This window comes from Canis lupus, chromosome 4 (genome assembly GCF_011100685.1).
Source record: "Canis lupus familiaris isolate Mischka breed German Shepherd chromosome 4, alternate assembly UU_Cfam_GSD_1.0, whole genome shotgun sequence".
Lineage (NCBI taxonomy): Eukaryota > Metazoa > Chordata > Mammalia > Carnivora > Canidae > Canis > Canis lupus.
The window spans coordinates 76,129,738-76,152,457 of record NC_049225.1 but is presented as its reverse complement, the minus strand read 5'-3'; the positions used below and the strand labels follow the sequence as shown (position 1 = coordinate 76,152,457).

The 22,720-nt window shown below is 47.4% G+C and overlaps 1 protein-coding gene across 2 annotated transcripts in view; it reads right to left on the bottom strand.

Annotated features, from left to right (window-relative positions):
• Positions 1 to 15,439: 15,439 nt before the first annotated feature.
• The window catches only part of MTMR12 (myotubularin related protein 12), a 73,363-nt gene continuing 66,082 nt past the window's right edge, over positions 15,440 to 22,720 (bottom strand). The window contains exons 15-17 of one of the 2 annotated variants that reach the window (XM_038535402.1): positions 21,417 to 21,578; positions 20,420 to 20,518; positions 15,440 to 18,362 (exon numbers count right to left, since the gene is read on the bottom strand). In XM_038535402.1, the coding sequence (XP_038391330.1) occupies positions 17,793 to 18,362; positions 20,420 to 20,518; positions 21,417 to 21,578 (831 nt within the window). In that variant the 3' untranslated portion in view covers positions 15,440 to 17,792. The remainder of the gene's footprint in view (positions 18,363 to 20,419; positions 20,519 to 21,416; positions 21,579 to 22,720) is intronic. The other variant, XM_038535403.1, reaches the window with a different exon arrangement.

Here is a 22,720-nt window from a genome sequence, read left to right as displayed (position 1 = left end):
CCCTTGATGGGGCTTGGAGAGTTCTTTGAAATGTGCCTCCTCCCAGAGCTACAAATGGGAGTGAGACACAGGTCTCCTTTTACTCTGATTCTCCAAATCAATATTGTGAATTGTGGGGTCCTAACATTCTGCACGCATTCAGGGAGCTCCAGGGGTAGGGGTAGGGATAGGGAGCAGGGTGCTACATGCCATTCCTTGCTCTCCACAGACTCTTCTTCCCAACCAAAGGATTTTTAGTCAAGAGAGGTTGGGGAAGAGGTCTGGGGAAGGAACAGCAGGTGCCACGTCTAGCCATGAAGGTGGCAGGAAGCAGCCCAAGAAGCAAGTCAAGGAGATTGACAAGGAAGATGAGGCATTCAAACAGAAACAGAAAGATGAGAAGAAGAAACTCGAGGAACTAAAAGGCAAGACCACAGAGAAAGGCCTCTAGTCCTAGATGGAATTAAGAAACCTGGCAGGGACACCTGGGTGGCTCAGTGTTTGAGCGTCTGCCTTCGGCTCAGGGCGTGATCCCAGGGTCCCAGGATCGAGTCCCGTATCAGGGACTCACAGGGGGAAGCCTGCTTCTCCCTCTGCCTATGTCTCTGCCTCTCTCTCTCTCTCTCTCTCTCTCTCTGTATCTCTCATGAATAAATAAATAAAATCTCAAAAAAAGAAATCTGGCAAAAATAAGCTGTTCCATGTGCCTGAGTCAATGGTGATCCTTCATTCAATTCCTGGTTAAACACCTGGTTCCCCTTATAGCCTCTGTTGCCACCTATAGATAGAATGAAATCTTGTCTTAGATCTTGTTGTACATTTAAGAATAAAATAAACTGGGGGCAGCCCCGGTGGCCCAGCGGTTTAGCGCTGCCTTCAGCCGGGAGCAGGATTCTGGAGACCCAGGATCGGATCCCACATCGGGCTCCCTGCATGGAGCCTGCTCCCTCTGCCTCTCTCTCTCTCTCTCTCTGTGCCTCTCATGAATAAATAAAATAAAATCTTAAAAAAAAAAGAAAAACAAGAATAAAATAAACCTTGGTAGGGGTGCCTCGGTGGCTCAGTCAGTTGGGCATCAACTCTTGGTTTCAGCTCAGGTCATGGTCTCAGGGCCATGAGATCAAGTCCTGCACTCAGCAGGGAGTCTGCCTGAGATCTTTTTTCTCTCTTCCTCTCCTCTCTCCCTCTCTCCTTGCCTCTCTCTCAAATAAATAAATCTTAAAAAAAAAAAAGAATAAACTTTTGTAAAAAAAAAATCAATCATAAAAAAAGAGGTTGGGGAGAGTGTGTGTATGTGTGTGCATGTGTGTGCGTGCACACCTTTATGATGGTGTAGGAATAAAAAGCATTGCAGAGGGGAGAAAACATATCCGTTAACTGTTTGAAATATTAGCCATCACATTTTCTCCAACAGCTTGAATCAGACAAAGCAGGGCTTATCTCCCGTGTAGACTGTTGGGCCCTAGTCTGCCAGAATTTGGAGGGGGAGCATTTGCTACGCTTTCACATCATGGTGCGGTGTTCCTACGGCATATGCTGCAAACTGGCTCCCTCAATACCCTTTCTGACCTCCTCGTAACATGCAAATACCTAGGCAGCACTAACTGTAAGCCACATACTATTTTAATTGCTTTATATTTATTAATTTGTTCCACCCTCATAAAATCCCTATGAAGTAGGAAATTGTTATCCCCATTTTCCAGATGGAGAAACTGAGATAAAGAGAGATTAAGTAACATCCCAAAGTCATAGAGCTAGTAACTCAGTAGAGCTAGGGCTGGAACCTATGCAGTCTGGATTCAGACTCTGTGCTATTGAGCATTACACTATCGTACCATGGATGCAAAACAACTGTGTTGGCTGAAAATGGGGAAAATCTATTTGCCTAAGTATTAAGTGATTTACACTCATAAATATTTTACTTAATTTAAGTGACCAAAAAAATTCAGAACTTGTAATGCATCCTCATTTCCTTAAAAAAAGAGCCCTGGGGCCCCTGGGTAGAAGAAGAGCATCTGACTCTTAGTTTTGGCTCAGGTCTGATCTCATGGGTCCTGGGATCAAGCCCTGCATCAGGCTCTGTGCTCAGTGGGAAGTCTGCTTGAAGAGTCTCTCCCCTGCCCCTCCCCCAGTCACTCTCTCACACTCTCTAAAATAATGAATTTTTATTTTATTTTTTTTTAATTTTTTAAATTTATTTATTCATGATACAGAAAGAGAGAGAGAGAGAGAGAGAGAGGCAGAGACACAGGCAGAGGGAGAAGCAGGCTCCATGCAGGGAGCCCGACGTGGGACTTGATCCCAGGACTCCAGGATCATGCCCTGGAGCACCAAAGGCTGGTGCTGAACCGCTGAGCCATCCAGGGATCCCCAGGAATTAATTTTTAAAAGAGTCCTGTTTTCTTTTTTTTTTAAGATTTATTTATTTGAGAGAAAGAGAACAAGAGATAAAGAGAGAGAGAGCACGAGTGGGGTGAGGGGCAGAGGGAAAAGCAGACTCCCTACTGAACAGGGAGCCCAATGATCCTGGGATCATGACCTGAGCCAAAGCAGACACTTTACTGACTGAGCCACCCAGGTGCCCCAAGAACCCTAAAAAAAAAAAAAAAAAAAAAAAAAGAACCCTGCTTTCAAAAGCATCATGCACAAATAATAATAGGTGACATTTTTTTATTAGGAAATCCTTGGTGATCTGCTAATAGGACTACGGCTAAATTCCTATGACCAGTTTATAGTAACAGCTCTATTAAGAAAATGTATCAGCTCTCACCAGATCTTTCCCCTTTAAATTTCTTGCTTAGCCTGTGCATCTAGAACGTCTGAGGCTCACCAGTGTAGCCTTCATTTCACGAAATGTCCAATGAGTTCTGGACACGAGGTAGCTTCCCACTGAGACTATTAGCCAACTATTACTCTGTAACAAATTACCCCCAAATTTAGTAGCTTAAAACAAACCAAAAAATAACCATTATCATCTCCCAGTTCCCATGGGTCTGGAATCTGGGCATGGCCTCGCTGGGGTCTGGCTCAGGGTGCCTTACAGGACTGCAATCAAGATTTCGGGTGAGACTGTAGTCACTTCAACGTTCACCTGGGGGCAGATCTGTTTCCAGACTCACTCCTGGTGATTGGCTGACCTGAGGTCCTTATGGCTGTTAGCCAGGGACACCAGTTTCCTGCCCTGTGGACCTCCCCACCGGCCAGCTCACACTGTGGCAGCTCGCTGCCCTCAGACAGTGCTCCAAAATGAGAGAGTGGTGAAAGGCACAGCCTCTTGCAACCTAATCACTTTGGCCATACCCTATTTGTTAAAAGCCACTAGGTCCAGCTCATGCTCAAGGAGAGAAGATTAATAAAGGCATCATGGCTGGGAGCCATTTTGGCCGCTGCCTGTCACTCTGGGCCACTTTCTTCTTCCTTCCATTACTGTCCTTACGATCTGCCCTTATAAGGTGCATTAGGCCCCGTGGCCAAGCGGGCCACCCAGACCTGATAGTTCACACTGTAAGCACACCCTGCATTCTTCCACTAAGACAATGGTGTGGCTTTTTGTGTTTGTTTGGTTTGTGTGTTTTGTCTTGTTTAGATTTTATTTGACAGAAAGAGAGAGAACACAAGCTGGGGGAGCAGCAGGCTCTCTACTGAGCAGGGACCCTGACCCCAGGGCTCCATCCCAGGACCCCGGAATCAAGACCTGAGCTGAAAGCAGAAGCTTAACCAACCGAGCCACGCAGGCGCCCCACAATGGTGTTTCAGAAAAGATGAATACTAATGGAGGTGGGGTGGGGGGAGCTGTTTTCAGCAATCTTATTGTTTGGATGGGCTCTGGTATTTAGAGTCCCAGATAAACAATCTGTAACATTTACAGGCCTGAAGCAACCCTCCCTGGGAATGGGCCTATCTCCTCTGCTACCTGTCCTACCCACGCTCCTCCGTTGAAAGTCAAGGAGTGAGATTAATTATGCAAGGAAAGACTCAAGGTTCCCCAGTCTGTGTGAAGGTCTAGGAAATTCAGCCGAAAAGAGAGGAACATTTCCACTGGACTGTCAGGCTTGCTGTACTTCTGAGACTTTGTTCTGAATAGTCCTAGGGGCACACGCTCAGATGTGGGGAGGGCCTACGGCGGATGGGTGACTGGGGCAGAGGAGAAGAGTGCACTGGCCAAGCAAGGTGCTGACGATGGCATTCAGCTAAACCCCCCCCCCCCCCAAGGCACTTATCAAGTCCTGCCACCCCTCTGGGCTTGAGTTCCTCCTCTCTAAAATGGCAGCATTGAAGCAGATAATCTATACTCTTTATGGGTTAGTGACTAATAGAATTTATGAGATAGCTAATAAAGAATAAGTTTAGCTGTTTTTTGGTTTAAAGATCTTATTTATTTATGTGACACAGAGAGAGAGCACATCAGGGTGAGCGACAGGCAGAGGCAGAGGGGGAGGGAGAAGCAGGCTCCCCATTGAGCAGGGAGCCCGACATGGGCTTCATCCCAGGACCCTAGGACCACAACCTGAGCCAAAGGCAGACACGCAACCAACCGAGTGACCCAGGTGCCCCAAGTTTAGCTGTTTGAAAGAGAAAGGGAGAAGTCAGTGCTGATTTCCTAAGAAGTTACAGAAAACTATGAAACTTAAAAATAACAATTTTTTTCTGAGCTTAACATTTCATGTTGTTATGAAGACTATTGTTTTACAAATACAGAGCTCTTTTCCTTCTGGAAACAGCCACTTTTTCTCTCCAATACTTCCCCCTACTGGGAGGCATGGGTGGCTCAGTGGTTGAGCGTCTGCCTTCAGCTCAGGTCGTGATCCTGGGATCCAGTCCCACATTGAGCTCCTTGTGGGGAGCCTGCTTCTCCTCTGCCTGTGTCTCTGCCTCTCTCTCTGTATCTCTCATGAATAAATAAATCTTTAACAAAACAAAACAAAAAGAATTTCAGGACTAGGGGCACCTGCATGGCCCATGTGTTTGAGCTTCCTACTCTAAGTTTCAGCTCAGGTAGTGATCTCTGGGTAGTGGGATCAAGCCCTACATAGGGCTCCATGCTGAGCGTGGAGTCTGCTTAGGACTCTCTCTTCCTCTCCTTCTGTCTCAGGCCCCCACTCGCTCACTCTCTCTCTCAAACGAATAAATCTTTATTTTATTTTTTCTTTTTTTAAAGTGGCAAACTATTTTACTTTTTTTCAAGATCTTATTTATTTATTCATGATAGACATACAAAGAGAGGCAGAGACACAGGCAGAGGGAGAAGCAGGCTCCATGCAGGGAGCCTAATGTGGGACTCGATCCCAGGTCTCCAGGATCACACCCTGAGCCAAAGGCATGTGCTTAACCACTAAGTCACTCAGGTGTCCTGATAAATCTTAAAAAAAAAAAAAAAAAAAAAAGTTTTAGGATTATAGAGGGTATCTAGCTGGCTCATTCAGTAGAACATGTGGCTCTTGATCTTGGTCATGAGTTCAAGCCCCACATTGGGTACAGAGATCACTTAAATAAAAGCTAAAAAAAAAAAAAAAAAAAACTAAAAAAAAAAAAAAAAACCTCAACTATTTATATGTAACATCTAATAAATAGATATTTCAAATTCCTCTCTTGATACTGTAAGAAAATACACAGCAATATAATCCTAGAAAGGTTTCAGAATAGATAAAGGATCTATAATAAAACTGGTATTGAGTTAATATAAAAATTGCAGCAAAGTATCCAGGTGAAAGCCTAGGCCTGATTACATTGTTGGCCATGAGATTGTTACCAGCGAGGCTCCTCGGGCTCTGCAAGCAATAGAAATTTCCTGGAAGCCAAACTGGAAGTTTCAGGCAAGACGTTGCTCAAGCAAAGGGAGACAGCACCAAGGAAAGGGTCCTTCATGCTAATTTTTCCAACAAATGCCCAGAAAAGTTTTTACAAAGACTGAGGTGGGAAAGGAGTGCCGTCTACGCATGTTAGGGCAGTGGGAGATGCAGGAGGATGGGAAAGCAGGTGCAGGGACAGAACGAGCTTCCCATGCAGCTTAGGTCTCATTAGCATGTTACATCTCCACCCCTGGGCATGATTCTTGGCATTAGAATGAGGTAAAAAGTCAGTGGAAGGTCGGGCCTGGGGTCCACCGTGGCAGACTGGTTTGGTTTGGTCTTCACCAGCTTTGTAGTTGAGTCTCACCTTTGGTAAGCATCCTGCTTCCGCATTCCTGTGAGATTTATTACTCCAGAGGCATAGGGTGCCAGCTATCAAGGACTGCTGGGTGTCACGGTCAGGCTTGCGGGGCACCTGAGTCCAGTCTCTGCTCTGTCTCAAAATTAGCCTTACATATCTGAAAATTGAGTGCTGAATATGTGTTAGGACTCTGTCCTTGGGCTCTTTCTCAAACTTTTTCTTTTCTCTTTTTTTTTTTTTTTTTTTAAGGTTTTATTGATTTATTCACAAGAGACACACAGAGAGAGGTAGAGACGCAGGCAGAGGGAGGAGCAGGCTCCATGCAGGGAGCCCGATGCGGACTCGATCCCAGGACTCTGGGATCATGCCCTGGGCCGAAGGCAGACACTTAACCACTGACCCACCCAAGCATCCCTCTCAAACTTTTTCTAATCATTGGTTTTATCATGTGGAGGCCAGCATGGGCCAGGGCAGGGAGGGCCTTGTTTAGGGGGTTAAGCATTTGCATCTTCATCCCAAGGCATTGAGAAGGCCTTAGAGAATTGCAAGTAACCTGATCCAAATGACATTATAGAAAGATTCTGACTGCAGAATGGGGATTAGATTGGAGGGAAACACGTGGAGAAATGAGATCAGGGGATCCCTGGGTGGCTCAATGGTTTAGCCCCTGCCTTCTGCCCAGGGCATGATCCTGGAGACCTGGGATCGAGTCCCACGTCGGGCTCCCTGCGTGGAGCCTGCTTCTCCCTCTGCCTGTGTCTCTGCCTCTTTCTCTGTGTCTCTCATGAATAAATAAATAAAATCTTTTAAAAAAATTTCTTGTAAGAAAATAAAGGGTAAATATTTATGACCTTGGATTTGGGGATGGATTCTTATATAATGCTACTCCAAGAACAAGCAACCAAAGAATAAAAAATAAACTGGGAGCACCAGAATGGCTCAGTCAGTTGAACGTCTGACTCTTGATTTTGGCTCAAGTCTTGATGTCACAGTCGCAAATTCGAGCTCCATGTATTAAGTAGGCTCCACCGAGTGTGGTGCCTACTTAAAAAAATAAATTGAACTTCATCAAAATTAAACCTTTGTGCTGCAAGGACAATCAAGGAAGTGGAAAAACAACCCACAGAAAAAATATCTGCATATCATCTATCTGATAAGGAACTTGTATCTAGAATATATAAAGAACTCTTATTTTTTATATAAATTTATTTTTTATTGGTGTTCAATTTGCCAACATACAGAATAACACCCAGTGCTCATCCTGTCAAGTGCCCCCCTCAGTGCCCGTCACCATCACCCCCACCCTCCGCCCACCTCCCCTTCCACCACCCCTAGTTCGTTTCCCAGAGTTAGGAGTCTCTCATGTTCTGTCTCCCTCTCTGACATTTCCCACTCATTTTTTCTCCTTTCCCCTATAAAGAACTCTTAACTCAAAAAGACCATAGAGTTAAAAAATGAACAAAGAATCCTAACAGATATTTCTCCAGCTACAAGGAAGACATAGATATAGGTAGCAAGCCCATGAAAAGATGTCCAACACTGTCAATCAATCTTCAGGGAAATGAAAACAAAAATAAAACGAATGCCACCCCATACCCTCAAGGATGGCTAGAGCGCAAGTCAGGTAATAACCAGTGCCCGCAAGATGTGGAGAAATTGGAACCCTCATACACGGCTGATGGGAATAGAAAGTGGTGTGGCCACTTTGGAAAACTGGCAGTTCCTCAAGAAGTTAAACAAAGAGCTCCTATCTGACCCAGACATTCCACTCCAAGATTCACACCCAAGAGAAAGGAGGACACAAGTCCACGCAGAAACTCACATACAACTGTTTGCAACAGCATTACTCATACTAGCTAAAAGGTGGAAATAACCCAGTTGTCCAGACTGATGAATGGGTAAGCCCAACCATCTCCATAGAAGAGGTTATCATTAGGCCACACAAGGGCCTGATGTTTTGATACGTGCTACAACGTGGGTGAGCCGTGGCAACATTACGCCCAGTGGCAGAAAGCCATCAAGGAAGACCACTCGTGTGGGTCCACGGACACGGAATGTCCAGGACAAGCAAACAGCAAACACAGAGAGTTGGATTAATTAGTGGTTGCCTAAGGCTTGGGGAGCAGGGGGGTTGAGGAGTGAGAGCTAATGGGTAGGGCTTTCTTTCTGAAGTGACAAGAATGTTCTATCGTGGATCGCGGCGATGGCTGCGTGACTGAATCTATGGAAAACTGGTGGATTGCACACCTTAAATGGGTGAATTGTCTAGTATGTGAATTATGCCGCCATAAAGCTGTTATCAAAAAAGAGGAAAGGAAGGAGGGAGAGAGGAAGGAAGGAAAAGAAATGTGCAAATAAGTAAAATTTTTTAAAAAGGGGTGGGGGGCAGCCCGGGTGGCTCAGTGGTTTAGTGCCGCCTTCAGTCCGGGGCTTGATCCTGGAGTCCTGGGATCGAGGCCCGTGCTTCTCCCTCTGCCTGTGTCTCTGCCTCTCTCTCTCTCTCTCTGCATCTCTCTGTGTCTCTAATGAATAATAATAAAAAAAAGTGCAAATGAATAAAAAGAAAAATAAAAAAGAAATGTGCAATCATAGGGCAGCTTCCTTGCACACAGCCTGTCCTCTCTGCCAGTCGCAAGCATCCTCCAGCACCTGGTCTAAGCAGAGGGGGGCCCCCCAACGCGGGACCGTATCTGTGAACCGGGCCGCCCGACCTGCTGGAACTCGAGTGTCTACACCGCCTTCTGCCGACCACCTGGCCCCTCGCTCCTGCACCCGCAGCCCCTGAGCCCTTTCTCCGGGCTCCAGGGGAGCGCGAGGTCGGACCTGGGCTCCAGACTGCTTATGCAGCGGCAGGAAATGGTATGTGTTGCATTACGTTTTTCTCACCACCTACTACACACAGAAGCTGTTTAATTTCTTGGCTTTTAACTCTTTTTTCCTCCCCTAAATCACAAAGCATTTATTCCTTGAATCCTTGCTGTCCCCTCCCCGGGAGCGGCCCGTTGGGGACTGCTAGTGACGGGGCAGGGCTCTTGGACCCGGATGGTGAAGACAGAGGTGCTCTGTGGACTGAAACGCTCTGATTTTTACATTTCATTCAATTAAATAAAAAATGGGCCACTTTTTTTTTTTTAAGGCTCAGATTTTTTTTTTTAAGATTTTATTTATTTATTCATGAGAGACAGAGAGAGAGAGAGAGAGAGAGAGAGAATGGCAGAGACACAGGCAGAGGGAGCAGCAGGCTCCATGCAGGGAGCCCTACGTGGGACTCGATCCCAGGTCTCCAGGATCACGCCCCGAGCCGAAGGCGGCGCTGAACCGCTGAACCACCCGGGCTGCCCCAAAACGGGCCACTTTACTACGGATGGGATCGTGACCGACCGAGCAAATTTCGCCGTTCCTGGGAGGCGAGGGAGCCGTGCGGCCCGGCTCCAGCAGCCTGGGCAATCGGGTCCTGCGAGCAGAAGCTCTGAGGCCTGGTGGAAGCAGGAAGGGCATTCAGAAGTGTGCTCAGGCTCTGAGGATCCAGAAACAGAACTCCTCTACAAGGAAGGGAGGCCTAGGCAGTCCCGCATTTGGAATTTGGGGAGAAACCAGGGAATCTCTCTGCTGTGGGTGCCCACTGAGCGGCTATTACAGAAGAACGCACTGGAACTCCATCACCTGATCTAGAGGAGCTTCCACAGACAACGTGGAGGGAGAAGACACAGGCTGTGATCAACATCCCCCCCGCCCCCAATTCATATGGGCTCTCAGAGGGTCCTCATGAGGGCCCCGCGCAGGTTGGCACAGTGACACCCTGCTCATTCGGGTCCTCTGTGTCATGTGGCTTTCCCGTCCTGCTTCCCCACTCCCTGTGCTGCCCAGGATCACTCGACAAATAAACTACTTGTACCCCAACTTTTGTCTCAGAGTTGGCCACGGGGCCCAGGCTGGGAGCCCTGGCGGCAGCCACGGTGGAACAAGGCCACAGGCAGGCTTCCTACACCCAAGCCTCCCGAGCAACTGGAAGGAGCGAGGGAGGAGTGCCCGCAATCTAACTACGGTGCGCTATCCGGTGGGCCTAACCACGGGGAGCGTCACGAATTGACCTGTCAACGTGGCTATAGAGCAATTATGATGCTCTTCTGGCAAATGTCCGTAGCTGCCAGAAGGCAGAGGTGGGCAGCGGCTATGGCTCCCTGGCTCTAGGACCCCCCTCCTTAGCAGGGGGCGTCTCACAACGAAAGCCAGCCTCGGACCAAGTCCCTAGATGGGTGTGCACGTGTAGAAACGGCCCAAAACCATCCGTCTCCTGTACCGAGGCTGTGGGAGAGGTCCCTCTCCTTGTCCTCGGGCCAGGACCTGGCACGAAAGTCTCACTCCCAAGATAGACGCCCCTGGACAGCAGAACCAGCTAAGCTGATGGTCCCTGGGGTGATGTGGAGGCCACTGGACCAATGGGGTTTTTAGAGCTCGGGCTCTGCTGCAAAATGCTTATGCTGCGGGGCCTGGTGGAGTTTTATCCGTATGTCTGAGGATGGGGCCCCTATGGGATTCCTAGCCAACCACGGATCCCAAGTATCCACTCATTTTACCACTGAAAATGGTAAAATCCTTTTTTTTTTTTTTTTTTTTTTTTTTTTTTACATTCTGGGTGCTGCTCAACAAATCCTGAGGCAGATCTTAAAGACATCTGAAGGGCTAATGGGCCACCTTTGGAACCTAGATTCCTCTTTATGGTATTTCAAATGCTACAGTGAGCTCCTGGGCTGGAGATTAAATTTACACACACACATACACACCCCTCTCTGTTTACATAAAGTATTTAACCACCACACACACAATACAAGCCTAGCTAACATTTATTGAGCATTTATTATGCAACAGACACTAACGGGAACTCCTAACCCTCCAGCACTTCAGTGAGGTGGGTTTTGGGAATGTTGCCATCCTGCAGATGAGCAAACAGAGACCTTGCCCAAGTCCCACGGTTCATAAGTTGCAAGTCAGGGGTTCTGATTCAGAGAACCCCACTCTTTACTACACCACACGGCCTCTGATGGGGGACGGAGTTAATTTGGAGAAATACAGAAATGTGACATTTATATCGTTAAAAATTTGAGAACCTGAGAAAGATGACTGTGCCACAACCAGTGCGCAGTGAGCTGCTGGCAGAGTGTGGGCTGCAGGGACGTGCTGCTACTCGGAGCTATGGGAGTGGCCCTGTCTACACAGACCCTGCCCACAGCTGGCTGGCCCAGGCTCTCCGCTCCAGGATTTGGAATGAAGACCAAGATTCCAGCTGCAGTGTGACTGGTCTCGTGAAATCAGAGTTGCCGTGGGGGGTGCATCCTGCTTCATCGACTAGGGCCAGGAGACCAGTGTGCAAAGCAGGAGGGCAAAGGACAAGGACACTCAGAGCAGATGGCGTGGGCTTCAGGTTTGGAGATCCAGCAGCGTCTCTGACCTGAACCTTCAAACACACACAACTCCTCTTTTGGGCTTCAGTTGTTGCAGCCCAGTGTTCTCACGGATGCAGCCATTGAAACTTTCCAAGCCAAAAAAAGTCATATGACTGCTCCAGGAAGATCCCGTCACTGAGAGAAGGCACTCAAAGGAGGAGGTCATTTATAATAACTATCCAGCCAACAGAAAATGACCCAGGGGGACAATGGAAATGGAAAAAGGGGACTCAGGGCAGGGGGCCATGAAAATTCTAATTCCTTCCCCAGGGTCCATTATATCCCGGTGGCCAGGTAATTTGGTAAGGATAGGGTTTCTCTTCTCCCACAAAGGACCAATATGCTTCCCTATATATATTTTTTTTGTTTATAATTATTTCTTGAAGGATTTAAATTTTTTCCCAACATTTATTATGTAAAGTTTCAAATACAGCAAAGTTTAAAGAATTTTATGACTATCTGTACTCTCATACACCCAGCTTTAGATCGCCTCACTGACATTCTGCTATACTTGCTTTATCACACACCTAAGCTATCGCCATCCCTCTGCCCATCCATTAACCCATCTTATTGTTGCTGCCAATCACAATTTTTAAAAAAGATTTTATTTATTCATGAGAGACACACAGAGAGAGGCAGAGACCCAGGCAGAGGGAGAAGCAGGCTCCCTGCAGGGAGCCTAGTGGGGGACTCGATCCTGGGACTCCAGGATCACGACCTGGGCCGAAGGCAGACGCTCAACCGCTGAGCCACCCAGGCGTCCCTGATGCTGCCATTCAAAGTCAACTGCAGACAATGGTTCAGTTCTCTCTAAATAATTTGGTGGCAGTATCATTAACTAGAGGTCAATGCTTGCTTAATTTTTTTTTCTTGTAATGTGAATTCAAACACAAACACATCTTAAACCTACTTTTGCCGAGTTTTGGCATACACCTGCGTATCCCAAACTCTTACCAAGTTCTAGAATGCTGCAGCCACATGGATAGAACTAGAGGGCGTGATGAAATAAGTCGGAGGAAGACAAGTACTATCAGATTCACCTACATGTAGAATCAAAAACCGAAACAAATGAACAAACAAAAAAACCCCAAAGACTCTTATTAAATACAGAGAACTGGTGGTTGCCGGGGGGATGGGGGGGCCACAGGCAAAATAAAGGGGATTAAGGGGTACCAACTTCCAGTTATGGAAGAAGTCACAGAGATGAGAAGTACAGCATAGGAACTACAGTCAATAATATAATGACGTATGATGACAGACGGTGACGACACCTACTGTGGGGAGCCGCGAGCCAGTCACAGAATCGTCAAACCACTGTCGTACACCTGAAACAGACACAGCATTGTTTGTCAGGTACATTTCGAGAAAAAGAAAAAAAATCTAGACTGCGACCCCCGTTTTTGGCAGGTCCCCCGTCCCAGCCTGTCCCCACCCGACACTTCCAGACCAGGCCATCCCTCCTGCCACTGTCCTGCCCTAGAGGCCTGGGGATGGGCCTGCGTTCAGCTCTCCAAGAGCATTCCAGCCCCAGCCCGGCTGTCCTGGGGGCAGTCCGAGGGATAGAATGTGCTCGGTCTGCATTCCTGCCCTGCCCGACCCAGGAATGGCACACACTGTACCCTCGCAGGGCGGGGAGAAGCACCACATTCACCGGCCCCAGACCTCAGAGAAAAGGGTAATTTGAAAAGTCCTCCAGTCTGGATTTGAGAGGTGGCTGGGGTGGGGTGGGGGGCAAGCCACACAGCCCTTTATAAAAGTAATACTCAAATCTCAATGAAAAAAAAAAAAGGTAACTGCTTTATAAAAACTGGACTAGCTAGCAAAACTGGAGAGCTTTCTTCAAGGCAGGCCAAGAAAGCTTACTGTGTTGCCACCTGATTATATACTTCGTATCCCTTAATTGCTAGAGGCAGACCATGTAATAGAAGGATTGGAAAAAAGGAACCTGGGCCTGAACCACAAAATGGGCTGAGACGTCTGTGTTTTTAAAGACACAAAAGCACCTCCAACAAATTCTTTTCCTCTTCAATCCGTAAATGGTGTTTAAAATGATATTCCCCACAGCTGGGCTGGTTATGGATACGCACCCGCCTCCGCACGCTGGAATCCTCAGCACAGACAGGGGCTTCCCTCACCCCCTCCATCCTAATGTTCCTGAGGCTCTATGTTGCATTGGGGAGGCTGTTGGAATCGCCAGTGTGGAGGGCCAAGGTCACTACAGAGGCTCCTGCAACGGTGGGGTGGGGTGGGGTGGGGTGGGGTGGAGGGTCCTGTCAGCCCCTCTCTCCGGCCCCAAGGCTGGCTTCATAAACGCTTGCTCGAGAGCCCCAGGGGGGCATAAGCACCCCAAGCACAGCCCAGGAGACTTTTCTACTGAGCAACTTTGGCCACAACCACAGGAGAGGCTTGGAAAACAGGCCAGAGTCCAGGCGCCCTCTGCCCCCAAGTCCCCTGTCGGCGCAGGTGACAGGAAGGCACAGGAGCCAGGAATGTTCCCGACAGGAGCCCCTGCCCCATCCTGTTTCACATCACATGGAATATGGCTAACTCGACCCGCCCAAGTCCCCCGCACTGCCCTCGCCTGGAAACCAAAGAACAAGCAAAAATCAGGAGACTGCCAAGTCCCCCGAAGTCCAGAGCTGCTGAAGAACCCTGCTCATCAGTAGGGTCCTAACTACGACTTGAATTAATAGTCATCGAAGAACCACAGGAAGAAGGTGGTAGCGATGGGGGCTTATTAAGTTGCAGGGATGCCTCAGAGCTGGCGTGGTGACCAGGAGGGGCCTGGGAGCCGAGAGGGGCCGTCTCTCGTCCCTCCAAGGGGCCGGGCAAGGAAGCGAACTCTCCCCACACACCAAGTGACAGGTCTCCATCTAGCCAGTGGCAAACCAGAGGATCCGAAAAATCCCCGGGGGCACACACCACCCTGTCCTGCCAGGGGCCTCTCCTCTCTGCAGGGAGAAACAGAGCCTCTGCTCTTCCGCCGCCCCGTAAGGGAACTCAGATCTCTTTCAGCAAGAACACAGACTTCTCGAATTACATTCGCCCTCAGAAGCAGAGGCGGTAATATTTAACTTCACGTATTTAGAAAGCCCTTTTCCTTTATTTGCCCTATTTTTATTGTTCATCGTAGTATTTAATTGCCACCTGAAATTTCACCTTATTTTTTAAAAATATTTTATTTATTTATTCATGAGAGACACACGGAGAGAGAGAGGCAGAGGCAGAGGGAGAAGCAGGCTCCATGCAGGGAGCCTGACGTGGGACTTGATCCCAGGTCCCCAGGATCCTGCTCTGGGCTAAGGCGGCGCTAAACCACTGAGCCACCCGGGCTGCCCTCATCTTATTTTTTTATAGTAAACTCTACCCCCACTGTGGGGCTCCAACTCAGCCCCCCAAGATCAAGAGTTGCATGCTCTGGGGCCTCTGAGTGGCTCAGTGGTTGATCATCTGCCTTCAGCTCAGGGCATGATCCCGGGGTCCTGGAATTAAGTCCTGCTCAGGCTCCTGCAGGGAGCCTGCTTCTCCCTCTGCCTATGTCTCTGCCTCTCTCTCTCTGTGTGTCTCTCATGAATAAATAAGTAATCTTCCAAAAAAAAAAGAAGAAGAAAAAGAAAAAGAGAGAAAGAGAAAGAGAAAAAGAAAAAGAAAAAGAAAAAGTTGTATGCTCTGACTGAGCCAGGCAGGAGCCCCTAAAATTTTAAATATTTATTAGAAACAAAAAAAAAAAAATTTTTAAATATTTATTAGGTTGTTGGTTTCCTACCACCAACCAACCAATCAACTCAACCCAACACACACACACACACACGCACACTGAATGAACAAAATTATCCTACGTTATATAAACCACATTGAAAGCAGTATTGCTTGTAAATTGTGCTTTAATTTCTGCAATCAGATATGATGCAGTGAAATATAAGTATAAACTTTCATTGTACATTGGAAAATAAAAAGCACATTTATACAGATAAAGCCCAACAGCTTATTCCCTTAAAAAAAAAAAAAAGGTTTTGAATGTTTTTAAAGCTAATTCATCTTCAGTGTAAAAACTTGGAGGTATAAACAAACTCAAGATATTATATACAGTAAATTAATGTACATTTCCAAACTTGCACAGTGCAGCATTTTAAACAAAGTAAAGGTCTCATTTCAGCTTTTACTGTTAAGCATAATCCATATCTCAATCTTGAATATAAATGTCACAATATATAAACCCACTGAGAATTCTGTACACAAATACAAGTTTATAGAAATCTGATTTCAAATATAAATACATAAATTGTCATGACCTCACATGTTACAACAGCTTATTTTTCTATTGTAATTAAAAAAAAAATCATAGAAAAATATTTCAATGCACATTCAACTGCTATGACAAGGGCCATGACCTTGTGCCTTTGAACCATACTTTGTGGAGTGTAAAGCATCACACCGGGCATTTTTGGAATGAAAACTGCTAAGGTTCTAAGATTGAAGAGGCTACTGTATAAATATTCACGTTATAATATGGTAACAAAAATAGTTAGCTCCATAGTGTATCAGGGAGGCAGTGGGGCAGAGAAGTGGAGGCTAGTGCTAGTTTAGGAAGGCCCACAGAGCGCATGTTAAGGTAGCTAATGAACTAATGTATTTTAAAAATCCCTACTGCAAGCCTAACACTGAACTCACTAGTGAGACGCTTAAGGCAACAAGACCGGACATGTGTTTGGCCCCCAATGCCCGAGTCCTGCCCTCTCCTCAACCTCTGTCATTTTAATAGACCAACCTGGCTCATGTGTCAACACAAATGGGGAGAAGAGTAAAGCAATTTCTTCTACATACAAAAAGACGATTCAGTGCAAACTGAGAAATTTCTTTGTCAATAGTTTGAAAATTTCTTATTGCCCTCAAGCAACTGAACTTTTTCTAAACATGTAACATTCAAATTGGGATCTATACTGGAGAGCAAATGTATATAAAAGGCAAACATTCAATTTGAGACATTCCAACATTAGCTTCCCCCTTTCCTTTTGTGGGATTTAACAAGGGTTCCACTGAGAGAAAAAAACAACTCGTCCTTAAAAGTGTACTTTCCTGCATTTAAAAATATATATATACCATTTAGACAGCAGATCCAAGGTGACCAGGCATAGTCAAGTTTCTTCTATGGCTTTTAAATCATTGAGGTACTAAGGAGAACCATCACTTCTGATATTTCTGCTTAATGGCTTCCCTCTGAAAGCCACGTTCTGAAGTGATCCTGCTCACGTATGTGCGGTTAGAGATTCGGGGAGACCGCGTGAGGGTTGATGCAGAGGGCTGCCGTCACAAATGTCCCCAAGCCTCGGCACACTGTTAGAAAAAGGCAAAGCACTTTCAAACATTAAAGAAGTTCCAGAAGAATGGAAGCTCCTTCGGGCAAAGGGATTCCCCCAGTTTCACCAACAGATTTAGCAGCAAGATCCTGGGACTCCGCACACCATGGCAGGGAGCATGGGGGGACGGCAGCGAGGGGTCCGGAGTGGGCAGAGGGAGACCTGGAGCTGTCGGCACACAGAAAGGGCAGCGTGGTTGGTTGGCTAGCTCACCAGCCCCACACAAAGTGACACAGTCTATTCAGGGGGAGGGACGGCTGGAAATGTCAGGATGGGTAACATGAGTGGAATTTCCCCAGCTTTTCTCCGGCAAGAGGATAGAGAAAGGAAAAATGCTAGGGTTTAAATGAATGCCATACATCTGAATATCTCTACTTGAGTCTTTCAATTTGCCATACACACATCAGATAAAGCTGAACTTGCTCCGAAGTAAGATGGGTAGCAAGATACACACTGTTCCCAATGACTGGATAAATTATCTTGGCACAGAAAAGATCTGAAGAAAATATTGAGTCCAAGAATGTGAGACCAAAGCCCTTTCTAGTAGTAAACCAGCCACCGCCGGTTCTGTATAATATGCATCAGACAATGGCCACAGTTCGATTATGGGTCAAGTAATAATTCCTTTCAATTAATAATACTAGAGATCCGGTTTTAATTGCATAGTCTTTCAGGAGCATAAAAACATGAGAACCAGCTCTTTTCCTGAAGCTCCGGGTTTCCTGCTCCAGAGCCCTGGACAAATGCCTCCCTGCCTGCTGCAGTGGTAAGCTGCAGTGTGACCCACTCATCCAGAGAGCAAAGGGGTTCGATGCCTGTCCCAACCCTCAACGTCCCTCCTTCATGACCACTAAGTGGACAATCACACGTCTCCTAGATCCACAAATTCATCTTCTCGTTTGGCCAGATCATCTTCATCACCCAGAGCTTTCCAGCCACTGGTGGGAAGGACCGGTTTTGAGGAGTGTCGCTGCAGCAGAGCGAAAGGAAACAAAGAGGACAAGCGGGCCGAGCTCCTCAGCAACGAGGGGCCCTCTGCCGGGAGGGCCCCCTGGCTGTGGTGTCTCTCCTCGATCTTCTCTTGTAAGCGCTCTACCTCCTCCATCATTTCCAAGAGTTTGCTCATGGTGGCCACTCTACCACCACCCAGGATTTGGGCTTCCGGAATCCAACGCAGGTAGCGCTGGGCCCAGACTTTGATTTCTGGCCCCTCGATGTGAGGCAGCAGCAGTCCGTGGTAGTCGGTGGGCTTGCTGTGCCAGCTGTCATAGAACTCTCGAAAATTGTCTTGCAGCTCATCAGAAGAATTAATTAATTTGCTAATTCTCTTGCCCAGAAGGTTTTTAATTAAATGATCTGTTTCTTCCCTGAAAAATCCTCTTTTGGGAGATGATTTAGATTGAGTGAGTGGTAGAGACAGTTGTCGTTGATGCTTTGAGAGAACACACAAATAGAAATCTCTGGTTAGCCTGAGAGCAGTTACAAATCATACCTTTCAAAGGAAAAAAAAAAGGTGGGAGTGGGGGTGCATAATCCTGCTTTAACAAGAGTCACGAGAAATCAGAACTGCCATGTGAATGAAGAGTCATTAAAAAGCAGTAAATGGCTTGGCGGGCGGAGGGCGGGGGGCCTTGTTTATTCCATGATGCAAATGTTAGATGCACATTGTGTTTATAAACAAATGGGTGAAACCAGGCATAAAAGGAGCTGTGCATAAAGGTGAGCTGTGACAGGAAGAGAAGCTTTCTACTCCCTCCTCTCCGGGCAGGGGCACGCTAAGTACTCTTAAAGAACAAGCTTTAAAAAAAAAAAAAAAAAAAAAGAACAAGCTTAACTCAAGATGGACCTCCAGTTTAGGGGGGTCTGAATGTGAGGCCTATTCATTTTTTGAAGAAAGCAAAATGTTTCTTCTTTGAGAAAGCTTTGAACACCTGGGAGGAAGAAGTGCTGACTACCTGCAGATCTTGTGGCTTCAATGAACCATGTTTGTAGGTTGTCAGGCATCCAGTGGGAGTTTAGGCTTATGTCACAGAGATTCTTTTGGACAAAGAGATAGGTGGGAGCAGAAGGAATCTGAGGAACTAAGTGGGCCAGATGTTCTCACCTGACAAGCTGCCCAGGGCAGAAAACGTGACAGCATTTACATTATTTCCCTCCTCAGTAATTCTACCTGTAGCCAAAGCAAGGTGTTCTAAACTGAGGAGCACCAGGAAGGGGCTGTGAAGATGGGTAAGGAGGTAAAAGGTTACAAGGACTCCTGGGGCCCAACGGAGAGGTCAGCAATGTGGGGAGACGCATTTCTACCCAGCTCTTTTGCTCCTGAGGTGTTCATTTGAAATAAGAACAGTCATGAGTTTTATGGGCAGGCTAGCCCTACAACTCTCTAATATATTCCTGCACTGGTTCTTCCTTGTAGAGGGGAAAAAAAAAAAAAAAAAAAAAAAGCATTCTTTGTTATGGAATATAGAGTAACAACAAAAATATAAAGAAGAAAAGGGAAACCACCCACAATGCCACAACTGAGAGCTGACCAGGACTTCTGCCTTTCAGGCTGTGGACAAGAGAGCTGAAGGCCAGGAGTCAGCAGCTCGGCCTCTCTCTTCCCCAGGGACCAAGGGGAATTAGTCTGGGCTGGGGACCGCGGAAGGCAGGTGGAAGCTAACAGCCGCTACATGTTTACCGCCTGCCACGTTCTGTGCTCAGCGCTTTACATGCATGGACTCGGCCAATTCTCGGAGTCGCTGTTACTGCCCCGTTTTACCAATGAGGAAACTAAGGGGCAGAGGTTAGGAATACACAAAGACCCAGCTAGAAAGTGCTGAAGGTCGTTTTACACACAATCAGTCTGGCTCCAGAGACTGGGCTCTTAACAGAATTTCAGTTGTCTTGGAAGCCCCTACCCTCAACCCCTATGCAAACGGTGGGTTCGAGAAGGGCAGGGTGGCAGTGGCATGCCTGGTCGAGGCTGAGGGTTGAGGTTGAGACTGCAAGCCCAAGCAGGCCCCACAGCATCGAACAGTAATTAAAAAGGAGTGCTTCATGCTGGTCAGCCACAGCCTCTTTAGTTTCTACAGAACTTCTCCAAGTCCGTTGGCCCACTAACAAGGGGCCCTAAGCTCGACACATGATGTCCTAACACAAAGGCTTCAAAGTTCCTTGTTGTCCCAGCCCCAGGTCTGCTGTAGCTAATACAACCTGAGATTCTCCACCACTTTGGCTCAAACCTCTTGCGCCAGTCAGCTCCTGGAGCCTAGGCCATCTGCTCCTGATTACGAGAAGGGACACTCAGAAAAACTGGATCTGAGCACAAAAATGAAATCCAGTCTTCCAAAGGGGAGCCTCAGTTTCCTCCCATGCAAAATAAGGGATTAGGCCTCTCTGTCTCTGAGGTTCCACACCTCTCCCGCCCAGCACAGTTCTGTAATCCTGAACAGGTGAGAAGTGTGCATGCAGCCACCAGGGGGCACAGCACACCGAAGAAAAACTGACCTCAGGCCAAGCTGTTCTGGGGCTCAGGACAGTTCTGGTCCAGCTGGCAGGCAAGAGACTAAACTGGGAAGGGAAACATCCACCCTGGCCCTGAGGACCCTTGAAAGAGTAAAGCAACAGTTCTAAGTTGTTCAGCAGCTGGCATCATCTGCAAATGCAGGGGTTGGCTCACCTGGCCGCCAAGCCTCTTTAGAATGGAGCACCCCCCACACCAGGACCGGCCAGACTCCCTGGACAGCAGGTGGGATCAGAAGTAGGGCAGTGGAGAAGACAGAGATACACACTGACTTGGGATTCACCACCGCTTTCCTTTGTGGCGTCTGGTGGGGGGGAAACTCTGGGCCAGGAGACAGAGCTGGGAGATGCCATGGAAATTGTTTATCCTTTAGGGACTTTGGGGTTTTCATACCTAGTACAATCAGTAATAAGTATATGAAGGGACATCCAAATAATGTGACACTTTGGGTTTATGGCACAGGTCAGCAAATGACAGCCCATGGCCAAATCAGGCCTGGTGCCTATTGCTGTGACTACTGGACACCACCGTGCCCATGTGCTTATGTGCCATCTGTGGCTGCTCCTGCGCCACATCAACCTGGGGCGGGGGGAATCATGCTAGACAGAGTATAGCTCTTAACAGAAAAAAACTGTAGCTGAATCTCATGAAGAAAGGTCTTGCTTTTGAAGACATGAGCCGGTACAGACAGAGCAAAACCCACAATCAATACTCCTTTTACCCTGCTAACCAGACTCAGGTAGTGGGTACACACCATCCGGTGCAGCACAACTGCCTTGGCAGTGACATCGTCAGGGACAATCGGCAGATGGCCATGTCTCAGCAGGGGAAAGGCTGATGTACTGAAAGCAAAGGGTTCTCACAGGCCCTGACAGTTGGCAGCCCATGAGTCCTGACTTTGAGACTGGTTGCGGAATCCATCTGTAACTTTTATCCTTACATACACGGGGATCTCTGGGCAGATAAAGGGGGTCACCTTACTTTGAAACGCATTCCTTTCCGTTGGCCTTTGTCCAGTTTTGGCTTTTCCACATAAAGAGGGTTTTTGAGCAACATCTGGGCTTTGGGTTCAAACTGTACAGACCAATCCCACACGGTGAGCAGATTCAAAGGCTTGCTCTGTGTATCCTGGTGTTCCCTACCCTGCCAAAACAAGCACAGGTCACGATGGCTTCCAGGGAAAGCTGAGGAAAGCGAACACAATGCTGAGGGACGGGCCCCAGAAGGGCACTCCTGACTGGAGACCAAACACTCATGGGTAACCTCATTTTTATTTTTTTTTATTTTTTTATTTTTTTAAATTTTTATTTATTTATGATAGTCTCACAGAGAGAGAGAGAGAGAGAGAGAGAGGCAGAGACACAGGCAGAGGGAGAAGCAGGCTCCATGCACCGGGAGCCCGATGTGGGATTCGATCCGGGTCTCCAGGATCGCGCCCTGGGCCAAAGGCAGGCGCCAAACCGCTGCGCCACCCAGGGATCCCACCGCTGCGCCACCCAGGGATCCCGGTCCCTCATTTTTAAAGGTTACGTATGGCTGTCAGTAGTTGTTCACTTAAGGTTCTGGGTAGGGAGAGAGGAAAGAAGGTCACATTACATTCCAGTGGGCCATGTGCCAGCCACTGATAGGCACTTTCACGACAACCTTGTGAGGTCACTATTTCTCATATTTTAGACTCGAGGAAACGGAGGCTCAGAAAACTGAATTAAACTGCCTAAGATCTTGATGCTGGTGGGCGATAGGCTGGGATTTGGAACTGGGGCTGTGTGACCAGAGGTCCAGGTTCTGGGCCCCTTCACTGAGGAATTTGCTCCAAAGGGCCAGCTGAAGCAAACCTGGAGGCTGGCAGCATTAAGCTTGGTTAGAAAGTAAAACTCCCAGGAGCAAGGCCTCAAGAGCAGCTAAAGGAGCTTCAGATGGCAAGCAAAAGTCTAGCTTCCCTGCTCTGCCTGTCTCTATTCTCTTCAGAGGAACTCCAGGCATCAGGTAAATGGAAGAGAAGCCTGGCCATCTTTACAAAGAACAACTTTTAATTTTCCATAATTCCCCAGCTCCAATACTTGCTCCCAGCTCCAATATTTGCTGTGTGGCCTTGGGTCAGTTTCTCATCCTCTCAGTGCCTCAGCTCCTCAGGGATAAGCATGTAGACCTCACAGGGGGCTCTGAGAATGATCAAAACCCAGGAAGCACTCAAAACAAGGCCCAGTATGTACTTAGTGTTCTAGAAATACATTTATCATCCAAACTACTGCAACTACTTGTGAGCCAGGGCTTCTTTAATACAC